This window comes from Saccopteryx bilineata, chromosome 4 (genome assembly GCF_036850765.1).
Source record: "Saccopteryx bilineata isolate mSacBil1 chromosome 4, mSacBil1_pri_phased_curated, whole genome shotgun sequence".
NCBI lineage: Eukaryota > Metazoa > Chordata > Mammalia > Chiroptera > Emballonuridae > Saccopteryx > Saccopteryx bilineata.
In genome coordinates, this window is record NC_089493.1 from 286,511,002 (window position 1) to 286,524,070 (window position 13,069).

The following is a 13,069-nucleotide window of genomic DNA, read 5'->3' on the forward strand; positions in this document are numbered from 1 at the left end:
AAAAAAAAAGAATCCCTCCTCTCTGAACTACAGTGTTTGTTCTTTGGGCCCCACATTGCTTAAATAACAACAACAAAATACCCTGCTTAATTTCTTAGCCTCTCGACCAGAACTTTTGGAAAGGATCACCTTCAGGAGCAACATCAACCCAATGCTAGGATTTCCTCTTTAGGTTTCTTTTCTTTTCTGGACCTTGGCTCTTAATTTTTCAGTACCTCGGTAGCTTAACTCTCCAATTCCTTCAGACAAATGTTTTGTATATGTGGGGGGGTGGTGTTTTTTTTTGTATTTTTCTGAAGTTGGAAACGGGGAGGCAGTCAGACAGATTCCCGCATGCACCCGACCGGGATCCACCCAGCATGACCACCAGGGGGCGATGCTCTGCCCATCTGGGGTGTCACTCTGTTGCAACCAGAGCCATTCTAGCGCCTGAGACAGAGGCCACAGAGCCATCCTCAGTGCCCGGGGCCAACTTTGCTCCAATGGAACCTTGGCTGCGGGAGGGGAAGAGAAAGACAGAGAGGAAGGAGAGGGGGTGGGGTGGAGAAGCAGATGGGCGCTTCTTCTGTGTGCCCTGGCTGGGAATTGAACCCACTCCCACATGCCAGGCCGACGCTCTACCACTGAGACAACCTGCTAGGGCCTGTATATGTGTTTTTAATTTGGTCAGGAGTGCGAGTCGAGTACCTAGTCTGCAATAACAGAAAATGAACTCCTGTATTTATTTTGTTTTAGGTTCTTTTTAATCTTTCTGAATGACATATATGTGATGATAGTTTTTAGATTATTAGTAGGAAATAATCTATATATTGGTCCTTTTCCTAGGTGCTACCATATTGCAAGTCTATTTTTCATATCCTCCGGGGACAGGACTGGGGAGGGCTGCAGCTGCCCAGAGAAGGCCCCCTGAGAGCTGTTATGTGGTGGTCCCTGGGCACTAGAGTTCTGAACAGGCATGGGCGGTCTTCTGGCCTCTCTGCTTCTGGGTCACTGCGTGCCTGCCCCACAAGTCCCAGTCCAGGACTGGCAGTGGGAAGGATGGTTCAGAGTCATCAGGCTCCCCCTGACCTTGTAAGTTCTGCCCGTGTGTGTGGCTGACACTGCCCTTTCCTCACCCCCAGAAACCATCCATGTTTGATGTGAGCCGGGAGCTGGGCTCCAGCGTCTCTTTGTACAGCCGCAAAGTCCTCATCCAGACCAAGGCCACCGAAGTCCTGCCCAAGTGGCTGCGCTTCATTAGAGGTATGGGGCCGACACACCGGACGGGAGTGGCTTCCTGCGTGTAGCCCAGGCTGCTGACTGCGTTAGAAGGAGCTCATCTTGAATGAGGGTGGGCTCAGGGGAGCAAGCGAGCCAGGCATGATGCTCACAGAGCCCCCCAGGAAGCTGACCCCCTCCAGATCCTTGTCTCAGTTGATTTGGGGGAAGGGGACAGATGAACATGTTTAAATTGAGTTATTTTAGTGGTTAAAGATACTACATGAGGCCCTGGCCGGTTGGCTCAGCGGTAGAGCGTCGGCCTGGCGTGCGGGGGAACCGGGTTCGTTTCCCGACCAGGGCACATAGGAGAAGTGCCCATTTGCTTCTCCACTCCCTGCCCCCTCCTTCCTCTCTGTCTCTCTCTTCCCCTCCTGCAGCCAAGGCTCCATTGGAGCAAGGATGGCCCAGGCACTGGGGATGGCTCCTTGGCCTCTGCCCCAGGCGCTGGAATGGCTCTGGTCGCCGCGAAGCGATGCCCCGGAGGGGCAGAGCATCGCCCCTGGTGGGCGTGCTGGGTGGATCCCGGTCGGGCGCATGCGGGGTTCTGTCTGACTGTCTCTCCCCGTTTCCAGCTTCAGAAAGAAAGAAAAAAAAAAAAAGATACTACATGAGTTTTAGACTTAAACATGAATTACTTTGCATTTGAGTGAGATTATAGTTTAATAATAAAAAAACCTCTCTATGTAAACTTTTATATTCATCAAAGCACAAAACAGTGTAAAATACCATGACATATTTATGACTTTGAATGTAAGATCCAGGAAGTGTTTTTCAGAGTGTCACAGTGATGCTGAAATGTTAGAAATATCCCTGGCAACGGCCTACAGCCTTGCCTGCTTTTCCTCCTATCACATCACATCGCCCTGACCTAGGCTGTCTGCAGAAACACTAGAATGTCAGGACTTGGAGAGCCTGGGGTGGTGTTGCCCCGCTGAGTCTCCTTCCTTTGTTCTTCCTACCTCTGTCTTACCCTCACATGCCTGATGTCACATGGGCTTTGGAGGAGAAGGTAGAGGCCTGGTGGCAGGCTAGTGGCCCTTTGGGAGGGCGAGGTGGAGTCTCAGGCACTGCCAGGGTCCTCATGGGCTTGTGTCTCTAAGGTGTGGTGGACAGCGAGGACATCCCCCTGAACCTCAGCCGGGAGCTCCTCCAGGAGAGCGCCCTAATCAGGTAAGCCACCTGGGTCAGGCACCTGCTGAGACTAGGCCTTTCCTGGCTTGCCTTTGCCACCAGAGGGCCAGGGTAGCTGGAAGAAGCCAGGAGCAGAGTAAGGGGCTGCAGTGAGGCCACACCCAAGGGGCTGTGTGCCTGGAGAATGTGTGCAGATCACGTGTGCTTTGCCTGATGTTTTGCTTATCATTTTTATAAAAAGAGTTTGGGGCCCTGGCCAGTTTGCTCAGTGGTAGAGCGTCGGCCCAGCATGTGGAAGTCCTGGGTTTGACTACCAGTCAGGGCATATAGGAGATACTACTGTCTGCTTCTCCACCCCTCCCCCTCTCCCTTCTCTCTCTCTGTCTCGCTCTTCTCGTCCCACAGCCATGGCTCGGTTGGAGTAAGTTGGCCCTGGGAGCTGAGGATGGCTCCATGGCCTTGCCTTAGGCAGTAAAATGGCTTGATTGCCAAGCAACGGAGCAGTGGCCCCAGATGGGCAGAGCATCAGTCCATAGGGGGTTTGCAGGGTAGATCCTGGTCAGGGCTCATGCAGAGTCTGTCTCTTTGCCTCCCCACTTCTCACTTTAAAAAGGGGGAGGGGGTATAGGGACTAACCTGCTGAGGAAAATTATTGCTGTGCTTGGATATATTCCCTCCCTTAGCCAGCCTCCATTACCCAAACCCAGGGGTGGTCACAGCTGTGAGAGTCCAGTCAGGCTGTCTCTCTTTTTTTTAAATTTTCAAGTGAGAGGAGAGAAGATAGTGAGACAGACTCCCACATGCGCCCTGACCGGAATCCACCTAACAACCCCATCTTCAGCCAATGCTTGAATCAACCAAGTTAATTTTAGCACCTGAGACTGACGTGCTTGGACCAACTGAGCCATCCTCAGCATGCAGGGCTGACATTCAAACCAGTTGAGTCACTGGCTACAGGAGGAGGAAAGGGAGAGAAGCAGATGGTAATTTCTCTTGTGTGCTCTGACCAGGAATTGAACCTGGGATGTCCATACACCGGGTCGACACTCTATCCACTGAGCCAACCAGCCAGGACTAATTTTTTTAATTTTTAAATGTTCCTTTATTTCACTTTTTGCATTGAACATAATTGTTTATTGACATTTTAAAATTTTAACTTTATAGGAGGTATAACTGACATAAAATTATAAGATATTTAAACTGTACATATAGTGATTAGATATATGTATATGCTATGGAAGGATTCCACATATGTCATTCTGTATTGCTGCAGTTAACACCCTGATCCACAAAATCCCAATTTTGTAAAATTGTACTGTGCATATAGTATATCTAGTAGTAATCCAAATTATAGTATATATGTTACATATACAGTATTGATCCTAATTATGCAAAACTAATGTACAGAAAATAGTATAATTTTACATATGTACACAGTAATTTATTTGTATTGGGATTTTTCTGGCTTTTAAAAAAAATTTTTTTTTATTTTTCTGAAGCTGGAAATGGGGAGGCAGTCAGACAGACTCCCACATGCGCCCGACCGGGATCCACCCGGCACGCCCACCAGTGGGCGATGCTCTGCCCATCCGAGGCGTCACTCTGTCGCAACCAGAGCCACTCTAGCATCTGGGGCAGAGGCCAAGGAGCCATCCCCAGCGCCCGGGCCATCTTTTTGCTCCAATGGAGCCCCGGCTGCGGGAGGGGAAGAGAGAGACAGAGAGGAAGGGGGGGGTGGAGAAGCAGATGGGCGCTTCTCCTGTGTGCCCTGGCCGGGAATCAAACCCGGGACTTCTGCACGCCAGGCCGACGTTGGTTCTACCACTGAGCAAACTGGCCAGGGCCTTTTCTGGCTTTTAATACGGGTGCCATTTCATGTCATTAAAGGTCTGTAGATACTGTGACTTTTAGTGACTGCACTTTTTCTTTCATTTCAGCCTATTCTCTCCTGTTGAACACTTAGCTTGCTCGTAACTGTTTTTTCTTTTGTGTGCTACAATGCAGCCCCTGCCCCATAAGTCTTGGTGACTCGTTATGTTTCCCAGGTTGTAATCTCTGCAGTTGGAACCTTCCAGGCTGGGCTGTTCATTGCCCCCACCAAGGGCAGTGGGCCCACGATCCTGCCCCTAGGGAGCACTGTCTTCCTACCTATTGTTTGTTTTGGCCAGGATCGTATTTTGTTTTCATTCTTTGGTTATTAGTGGAGCAGAACGTTTTTTCATAGCCTCTGGCTGTTAGTATTTCATGAAAGTTGCTTATTTGTGATAAATTCATTTCTGTGCTGTAGGAAACTCCGGGACGTTCTACAACAGAGGCTAATAAAATTCCTCGTTGACCAGAGTAAAAAAGATGCTGAGAAATATGCCAAATTTTTTGAAGATTATGGCTTGTTCATGAGAGAGGGCATTGTGACTACTGCCGAACAGGAGGTCAAGGTAGGGTCTGGGTTTCTGTGGAGGAAGCTGGTGAGCCAGAAACCTGAGCTTCCCAGAATGCACGGTCAGGCACCCAGCTGCTGCCGCCCAGGGTCAGCACACGCAGCGTGTGGCCTCTGGGTGTCGGTGGGAGGCTGCAGCAGGCCCAGCGTCCTGTTCAGGAGCGTCCTCGCCCTTCATCCGCGGGGTGTCTCGTCGCCCCCCATCTCTGACCTGGGGCTGGGAGGAAGGAGGTGTGTGCTCTGTCTCCTTCACAAGGGTTCACGGGCTCAGGATCACAAAGGCAGGGCCCTGTGCTGGCCCGCCAGGGCAGAGAAAGGCTGCGACCGTGTGTGCGGCCAGCACGTTCGTGGTGTGATTGGTGGAGCTCCTTTAGTGGGGTGCTGCTGGGGCTCGAGTTCAGTTCGTCGTGCAGCCTCACTTAACATGCTTGTTCAGTCAACATGCTTTGGCCATTTCAAAATTGCGATATTACTCATAGAATATAAAATTCACTGTTAAAATGAATAATTCAGGGGCACTTGGTACATTCCCAAGGTTGTGTAAACATCACTGATGTATCATTCCAGAACATTTTCATCACTTTAAAAGCTACCCATCCTTACTAAACAGTCAGTTCCAGTGCGGGCGTTTCGCCTTTGTGCTTCAGAGAGCAGCAAGGAAGGCAGGGAGACCCAACACCTGGAGCTCCCAGGGGGTTGTTTTTCAGGCTGTGGGAGGGTGGGGCTGGAACACCACCGGGCATTCTGAGATTCCCCTCTGCTTCCTCCCTGCGCCCCCCTCACTCCTGGTGGCCAGCAGACTCGCAGCACCCCAGGCCTGGGCCTGTTGAAACTCTCCCCTCATTCTTGTCGTATTTTGGTTGACAGCAGCTAGGTGGTGTTCGCTGCATGCCAGCGGATTTTGTAAGGGCTGGATAAATATTAACTCAGTGTATTTGTGTTTGTTAATGGAGACCTACAGCGTGCTCATCTGAATTAGAGCATGACTCGCCAGGTGGGTTTCCGCAGCCTGGTTGTGACCTGTTTTTCCTTTCTGTCCGCCTTTCATCTCCGCCACATCACTTTGTCGTTTGGGCCCAGCCCTCTGCTTGCCCTCCCCAGCTCTTCCCTGTGTCCTCCACGCTTGTGTGGGATGTGCTTATTTTGTTTTTTGTGTGAGTGTGACAAGAGACCAACAGAGAGAGAGACAGATAGGGACAGACAGACAGGAAGGGAGAGAGATGGAAAACATCAATTCTTTGTTGCGGCGCCTTAGTTGTTCATTGACTGCTTTTTTATGTGTGCCTTGACCCGGGGGCTACAGCAGATCGAGTGACCCCTTGCTCAAGCCAGCGACCTTGGGCTCAAGCCAGCGACCATGGGTTATGTCTGATCCACACTCAAGCTGGTGACCCTGCGCTCAAGGCAAATGAGCCCACGCTCAAGCCAGCAACCTTAGGGTTTCGAACCTGAGTCCTCTATGTCCCAGTCTGATGCTCTATCCACTGTGCCACCACCTGGTCAGGCTGTGCTGTGCTTATTGATGAGTCAGTGGTGTAGAGAAGGCAGAATTTATGTCTCGGGTCATGTCCAGGCTGGTGGCATCAGGGATCCAAGTGCCCAGTTTGTTGCTGCTGCTCCTTGGTCCTTACCAGGCAGCTCCCACCAGGAGTTGAGCTGGCTCTAGCAATCACATTGCATTTTAGCTGACAGGAAGGAGAAGGACAGGCCCCTCCTTTAAGGGCCCATTCTACATGTCACACACCCACTTCCACTTGCACCCCATTGGCCGAGACTAGTCATGTAGTTGAAGGAAGGCTGGGAGATATGGGCTTTACACATGTCCTCATGTCCCATGTGACTAGGGATTGAGGGAGGACAGTGGGTCCAGGAGCAGTCTCTGCCACGGGGATGGTCTGGCCACTCCTAGAGTGCACACAGCTTGCCCAAAATCCCTTCTCCAGGAGGTCCTGGGCCCCCCTGGGGTGGAAGGTACTCTCTGAGATTCCCTGACTTTTAATGTGATCCCTGAACAGCTCCACCTAGAGTCCACCATAGCCCCTAGGGGTTGAGCCACTTTGGAGGCCATCCCTAGGCCAGGCTTCTGTGGGAGCTGCAGAACATGGTAGGCCCACCAGCCGGGGGTGAGGTCGCAGGCTCTCCCCGCTTTAGCTGTAGGCTTTCCAGGCGAGGACCTGGAATGAGCAGTGGCCTGCCCTCTGTCTGTTTCAGGAGGATATTGCGAAGCTATTGCGATACGAATCCTCGACACTGCCCCCCGGGCAGCTGACCAGTCTCATGGACTATGCCGGCCGCATGCAGGCCGGCACCCGCAACATCTACTACCTGTGCGCCCCCAGCCGGCACCTGGCTGAGCACTCACCCTACTATGAGGCCATGAAGCAGAAAAACATGGAGGTGGGTGAGCAACAGAGCAGGCTCAGCCCCTACAGGCTGTTGGGGCAGGTCAGAGGACAGGTGGTATGTGTGTGTGGGGTGTCTCTGTGCTTAATGGGAAATGGCTGAATGTGCCCAGGACCTGGGAAAGCCCAGCAGTATAATTTAGCGTGCAGGGCACAGAGGCCCAGGCCGAAGTCTGCCATCTAGTCTGTGTCTGTAGGAGGTGACACAGGGAGTGCTCTGTAAGCAGTCACTGTTTCTACTACTAAGACAGCCAGAGCCTCCCTTCCCACCCTCTGGCACCTGCCTTATCTGCAGAGGCCCAGGAAGGCCCAGAGCATCTCGGGCTCTCCCAGCCTCCCCCGTGGCCCTCTCGGTCCCGGGCCGAGTCTTCCCCAAGCCTGATGCAGATGTCCTTGGCCCCTCTCAGGTTCTCTTCTGCTATGAGCAGTTTGATGAGCTGACCTTGCTCCACCTTCGTGAGTTTGACAAGAAGAAACTGATCTCTGTGGAAACAGACATTGTTGTTGATCACTACAAGGAGGAGAAGTTTGAGGATGGGTCCCCAGGTTGGTTCTATTCCTTCTCTCTGGGCACAGGTGTGGGTGGTGGCCTGGGGGTGCAGGTGAGCCTGGGACGGCCCAGGGCCTGACATTTTGATGAGGGCCTCTTCTGTCCTGCAGCAGTTTATAGGGATTTTCTTTTCTCATTTCTATCCAGGGTCACTAACTACACATAAGCAGCTCTTTGGAAACACCTTAATCATTAAGGCTTAATGATTAACAGGAAGTGTAGATTCCAGGTCTCTAGTGCCACTTCCAACTTGGCTTCCTAAAAGAAACCAAAAGTGTCATTTTAAAGCTGTAACAAAATTGCCTGACTGGTGGTGGTACAGTGGATAGAGCATTGACCTGGGACACTGAGGACCCAGGTTTGAAAACCCAAGGTCACTGGCTTGAGTGCGGGGTTGCCGGCTTGAGCGTGGGATCACTGACATGACCCCATGGTCTCTGGCTTGAGCCCAAGGTCACTGGCAAGGGGTCACTGGCTCAGCTGGAGCCCCCGGGTCAAGGCATGTATGAGAAGCAATCAATGAACTGCTAAAGTGACACAACTATGAGTTGATGCTTCTCATCTCTCTCCCTTCCTGTCTCTCTCACAAAAAAACTATATGGATCTCAGGGTAATCACAAAGGCCCTTCTGAGGCTCAGTTTCATCTGCTGAATTTTAGACAAAAGGCATCTCTGGTGGCTTCCATCTTGGTGCCAGTAGCCAGAGCTGGGTGGGGGTGGGACAGTGGACACTTGCCATTGGGGCGTCAACATTTCAGGCCCCCAGTGGGAGTGAGGTAGGAGTTGTGAAGATGATCTCTGAGCTCAGGCACTTCTCCCCTCAAGCTGATGACCGCCTGTCAGAGAAGGAGATGGAGGACCTGATGGCCTGGATGAGAAATGCGCTGGGGTCCCGTGTCACCAACGTGAAGGTGAGGCCTCTGGAAACCAGCCACCACCTAGCCCCCGTGGCTAGCCTGCTGGCTCTGAGTTTCCAGCCTGCTGGGAGTTCTTCTCACTTATGAAAAAAAAGAAGCTGGTGCTTTTTTTTTTTTTTTTTTTTTGCATTTTTCTGAAGCTGGAAACGGGGAGATAGTCAGACAGACTCCCGCATGCACCAGACCGGGATCCACCTGGCATGCCCACCAGGAGGCGATGCTGTGCCCCTCTGAGGCATCGCTCTGTTGAGACCCGAGCCATTCTAGCACCTGGGGCAGAGGCCACAGAGCCATCTTCAGCGCCCGGGCCAACTTTGCTCCAGTGGAGCCTGGGCTGCGGGAGGGGAAGAGAGACAAAGAGGAAGGAGAGGGGGAGGGGTGGAGAAACAGATAGGTGCTTCTCCTGTGTGCCCTGGCCGGGAATCGAACCCAGGACTCCTGCACGCCAGGCCGATGCGCTGGTGCTTTTGGGTATGGAAGAGGGAGCCCCCAACAGGATGCTGTTCCGGGAACTCGGGGCAGGGCCGCAGTCAGGCTCCCTTCTCTGCTGGTGACCTGGAGGGAGGTCTGAGGCTCTCCCTGCAGACCTCTGTTCCACCTGCTGACGTAGGGCAGACGCTTGGTTAAGACTGCCAGCCCATGTTTCTTCACTCAGGGTCTCTCATCCCAGGGTCCCCCCATCCCAGGGTCCCCCTCAGCCCCGGGCCCCGGCCTTGTTTACAGGTGACTCTTCGACTGGACACCCACCCTGCCATGATCACCGTGCTGGAGATGGGGGCCGCCCGGCACTTCCTGCGCATGCAACAGCTGGCCAAGACACAGGAGGAGCGCGCGCAGCTCCTGCAGCCCACGCTGGAGGTCAACCCCAGGTAAGGTGCGAGCCCGGGGTCCTCAGTGCCCGGGAACAGCATGTTCGTGTCAGACCTGCGGGTATTCCTTTAAAATTGTGAGTGTTTGTATTCATGATACACAGGGGAAATGCATAAAGCTTATGGACAGTTTGGTGAATATTTATATAGTACCCATGGAATTAAACTACTCAATTTAAGCTACCCATGTAAAGTTGAAATAAAATGAACTTTGTTGGCACTCAGGTGCTCCCTGTTTTCTCACCATTAAAATTCTGTCCCTCAGGTAACCACAGTCCTGATTTTTGTGGTAGTCACTGCTTTGCTTTATGGTCTGTCTGTGCATTCTTAACAAGCTCAGTTTTGCCTGTTGATGGGAAGTCTTCCTTTCCCTCTCAGCATGTGAGAGCTCTGTCCCTGTGGAGGGTGGCCGTCTCTTGTTTTCATAGCTGAATAGTAACATGCAGGGTTTGAACCCACCTCCACACAATTATATATTCCTTTCTGACAGACCTTCGGGTGGTTTCTGTACATTCCTGTCCGTGTCTGACACACGTGCGGTGTGAGTCTCTCTGACTTGTGCTCCCGGGCGTGAAGCTGCCATGTGCGTAGTGGGGCGAGCTCATGGCTGGCTGCTTACATGTCCCGACTTTTACTTAAGACCTTGGCCTTCTCGTGACACATGTTACAAGGCTTTATTCTTTTTTCTGTTGGGGTCTTTTTATTTACTTACCCCCGCCCCCCATTTTTGTTAAGGTCAGGTTTTTTTAATTGATTTGTAGTTCTCTACTATATCAGTTGCAAATCTCTCCCACTTTATCTTTTCACTGTATTAAGACGTCTTTTGATGAGAAGTTCTTTACTTAATTATATTAATAGTAGGTGCTTTTTGCGTCTTAAGAAACCTGTCACCGGAATCATGAATTTATTCTGTCCCCTCCCCAGTGATCCAAGTTGCCTTCTCCGTCAGAGTATCAGGGGTCTGTGCGCATGCGTCTTCTCTGTTGGTCTGTCTGCAGCGGTACCGCTGTGTCTTAACCAATGAACTTTCCCCCAAGCCTTCGCATTCAGTGATTACTCCCCGTATTTTCCTTCAAGAATGTCTTGGCTACATCTAGGTCCTCTCTTGTATATAAATTAATTTCAAGAGTTAGTATCTTGCCTGACCAGGCGGTGGCACAGTGGATAGAGCGTCGGACTGGGATGCAGAGGACCCAGGTTCGAGGCTCCAAGGTCGCCGGCTTGAGCGCGGGCTCATCTGGTTTGAGCAAAACTCACCAGCTTGGACCCAGAGTCGCTGGCTTGAGCAAGGGGTTACTCAGTCTGCTGCAGCCCCACGGTCAAGGCACATGTGAGAGAGCAATCTATGAACAACTAAGGTGTCGCAAAAAAAAAAGAGTATCTTTATGATATCAACTCATTCCGTCCATGTTTATGATATATATTTACTAGGTCTTATTTCATGTCTTTGGGTAGCTTACATTTTCTGTGGAATTTCTTTATATTTTTTATAGTTATTCTATTGGATATTTTGAAATTTCATTTTCTAACTGAAGACAGGGTTTTGTGGGTTTTTTTGGAAATTGATTTTGTGTGCAACAATAAGTTTTAAAATAAAATTACATGAAGGGCCCTGGCCGGTTGGCTCAGCGGTAGAGCGTCGGCCTAGCGTGCGGAGGACCCGGGTTCGATTCCCGGCCAGGGCACACAGGAGAAGCGCCCATTTACTTCTCCACCCCTCCGCCGCGCCTTCCTCTCTGTCTCTCTCTTCCCCTCCCGCAGCCAAGGCTCCATTGGAGCAAAGATGGCCCGGGCACTGGGGATGGCTCTGTGGCCTCTGCCTCAGGCGCTAGAGTGGCTCTGGTCGCAACATGGCGACGCCCAGGATGGGCAGAGCATCGCCCCTGGTGGGCGTGCCGGGTGGATCCCGGTTGGTCGCATGCGGGAGTCTGTCTGACTGTCTCTCCCTGTTTCCAGCTTCAGAAAAATGCAAAAAAAAAAAAAAAATACATGAACAGTTCACCAAAAATTCTAAAGAAATTTAAAATTCATAGTCTTATCCCCCACAAGTCACTGTAACAAAATTGGTGTGTGTGTGTGTGTGTGTGTACACTTTTTTTTTTTAAGTGAGAGGCAGGGAGATAGTGAGATGGACTCCCTTATGTGCCTCAATCCAGGATCCACCCAGCAACCAATGCTAGGTACCAAGCTTATGTGCCCTGACCAGGAATTGCACCCAGGACATCCATAAGCCAGGCCGATCCTCTATCCATGGAGCCACTGGCCAGGGCCAAATTTGATTTATTTTCTTTTGGACTTTTATGTCATATTTTGTGGAGGGGGGGGTTATGTATAATAGATGTCTAATTTTTACATTACCACTTTATCATAAGTATTTTTCCATGTTGATATGTAACTATAGATTTTCTTTTTTATAAACTACTGGGGATCAAGGGGAAGTGCCTTTTACATTTTCTGAGCCTGATTATTTGACATGGACTTGCTGGGTAAAAGAGGTGAGGTTGACGTGTGACTACTCATGCAGCGTGTCGGCCCTTTCCGTGGGCTGACCAGTTAGCGTGATGTGTGTGCCTTCCTCCCCAGAAGGAGTGTGGCTCTAGCTGAGTCCCCGACAGAGGGATGCTCGTGCCAACTGGACACCCACTTGGTGTAACCAGTTCTGGCACAAAAGTAGTTTCATAAGAATTGTGTGGAAGTACTTGTTTCTATTGCAAAATTTTATTTTTTAAATGCTATTTACCTTTAACATTGGTAATACATTCACATGCCTGAGAATTCAAAAGAATCAAAAAAATTTTTAAAAAAAGAATTATTTTTTAAAATTTATTTATTCATTTTTTTTATTTTTTATTTTATTTTATTTTATTCATTTTTTTAGAGAGGAGAGAGAGAGACAGAGAGAGCAAGGAGAGAGAGACAGAGAGAGAGAAGGGGGGAGGAGCCTGAAGCATCAACTCTCATATGTGCCTTGACCAGGCAAGCCCAGGGAGAATCAAAATTTTAAATGAAATTTCCCTCTTATCATTGTCCCCATATAGCCACAGTAGGTTCTGCATGGCTCTCTCCAAAGATATGGTGTACCTACCTGTGCAGACATGCAGCTGTGGCTTCCCTGTTACACGGGCAGTCACTTGCTGCACAGAGGTCTTCTGGTCTGACCAGGTGGTGGCACAGTGGATAGAGCATTGGCCTGGGACACTGAGGACCCAGGTTCAAAACCCTAAGTTGTTGGCTTGAGTGCTGGATCACTGGCTTGAGTGTGGGATCATACACATGACCCTGTAGTCGCTGGCTTGAGCCCAAAGGTCGCTGGCTCAGCTGGAGCCCCCCCCAGTCAAGGCCCGTATAAGAAGCAATGAGTGAACAACTAAGGTGCACAACTATGAATTGATGCTTCTCCTCTCTCTCTCTTCCTGTCTTTCCCTCTTTCTGAGGGACAGAGGTGTTTCTGATTATAAATAGTGTTGCTGTGAAGGAAGGGAAATTGCTGTCTCAAGAGCACC

The 13,069-nt window shown here is 50.6% G+C and overlaps 1 protein-coding gene across 1 annotated transcript in view; it reads left to right on the forward strand.

Annotated features, from left to right (window-relative positions):
* TRAP1 (TNF receptor associated protein 1) overlaps nt 1-13,069 on the forward strand; it is a 47,389-nt gene that overhangs the window by 32,068 nt on the left and 2,252 nt on the right. Inside the window, exons 10-16 of the mRNA XM_066275082.1 lie at nt 1,122-1,242; nt 2,361-2,430; nt 4,679-4,826; nt 7,040-7,225; nt 7,638-7,776; nt 8,606-8,691; nt 9,421-9,566. Of these exons, the coding sequence (XP_066131179.1) occupies nt 1,122-1,242; nt 2,361-2,430; nt 4,679-4,826; nt 7,040-7,225; nt 7,638-7,776; nt 8,606-8,691; nt 9,421-9,566 (896 nt within the window). The remainder of the gene's footprint in view (nt 1-1,121; nt 1,243-2,360; nt 2,431-4,678; nt 4,827-7,039; nt 7,226-7,637; nt 7,777-8,605; nt 8,692-9,420; nt 9,567-13,069) is intronic.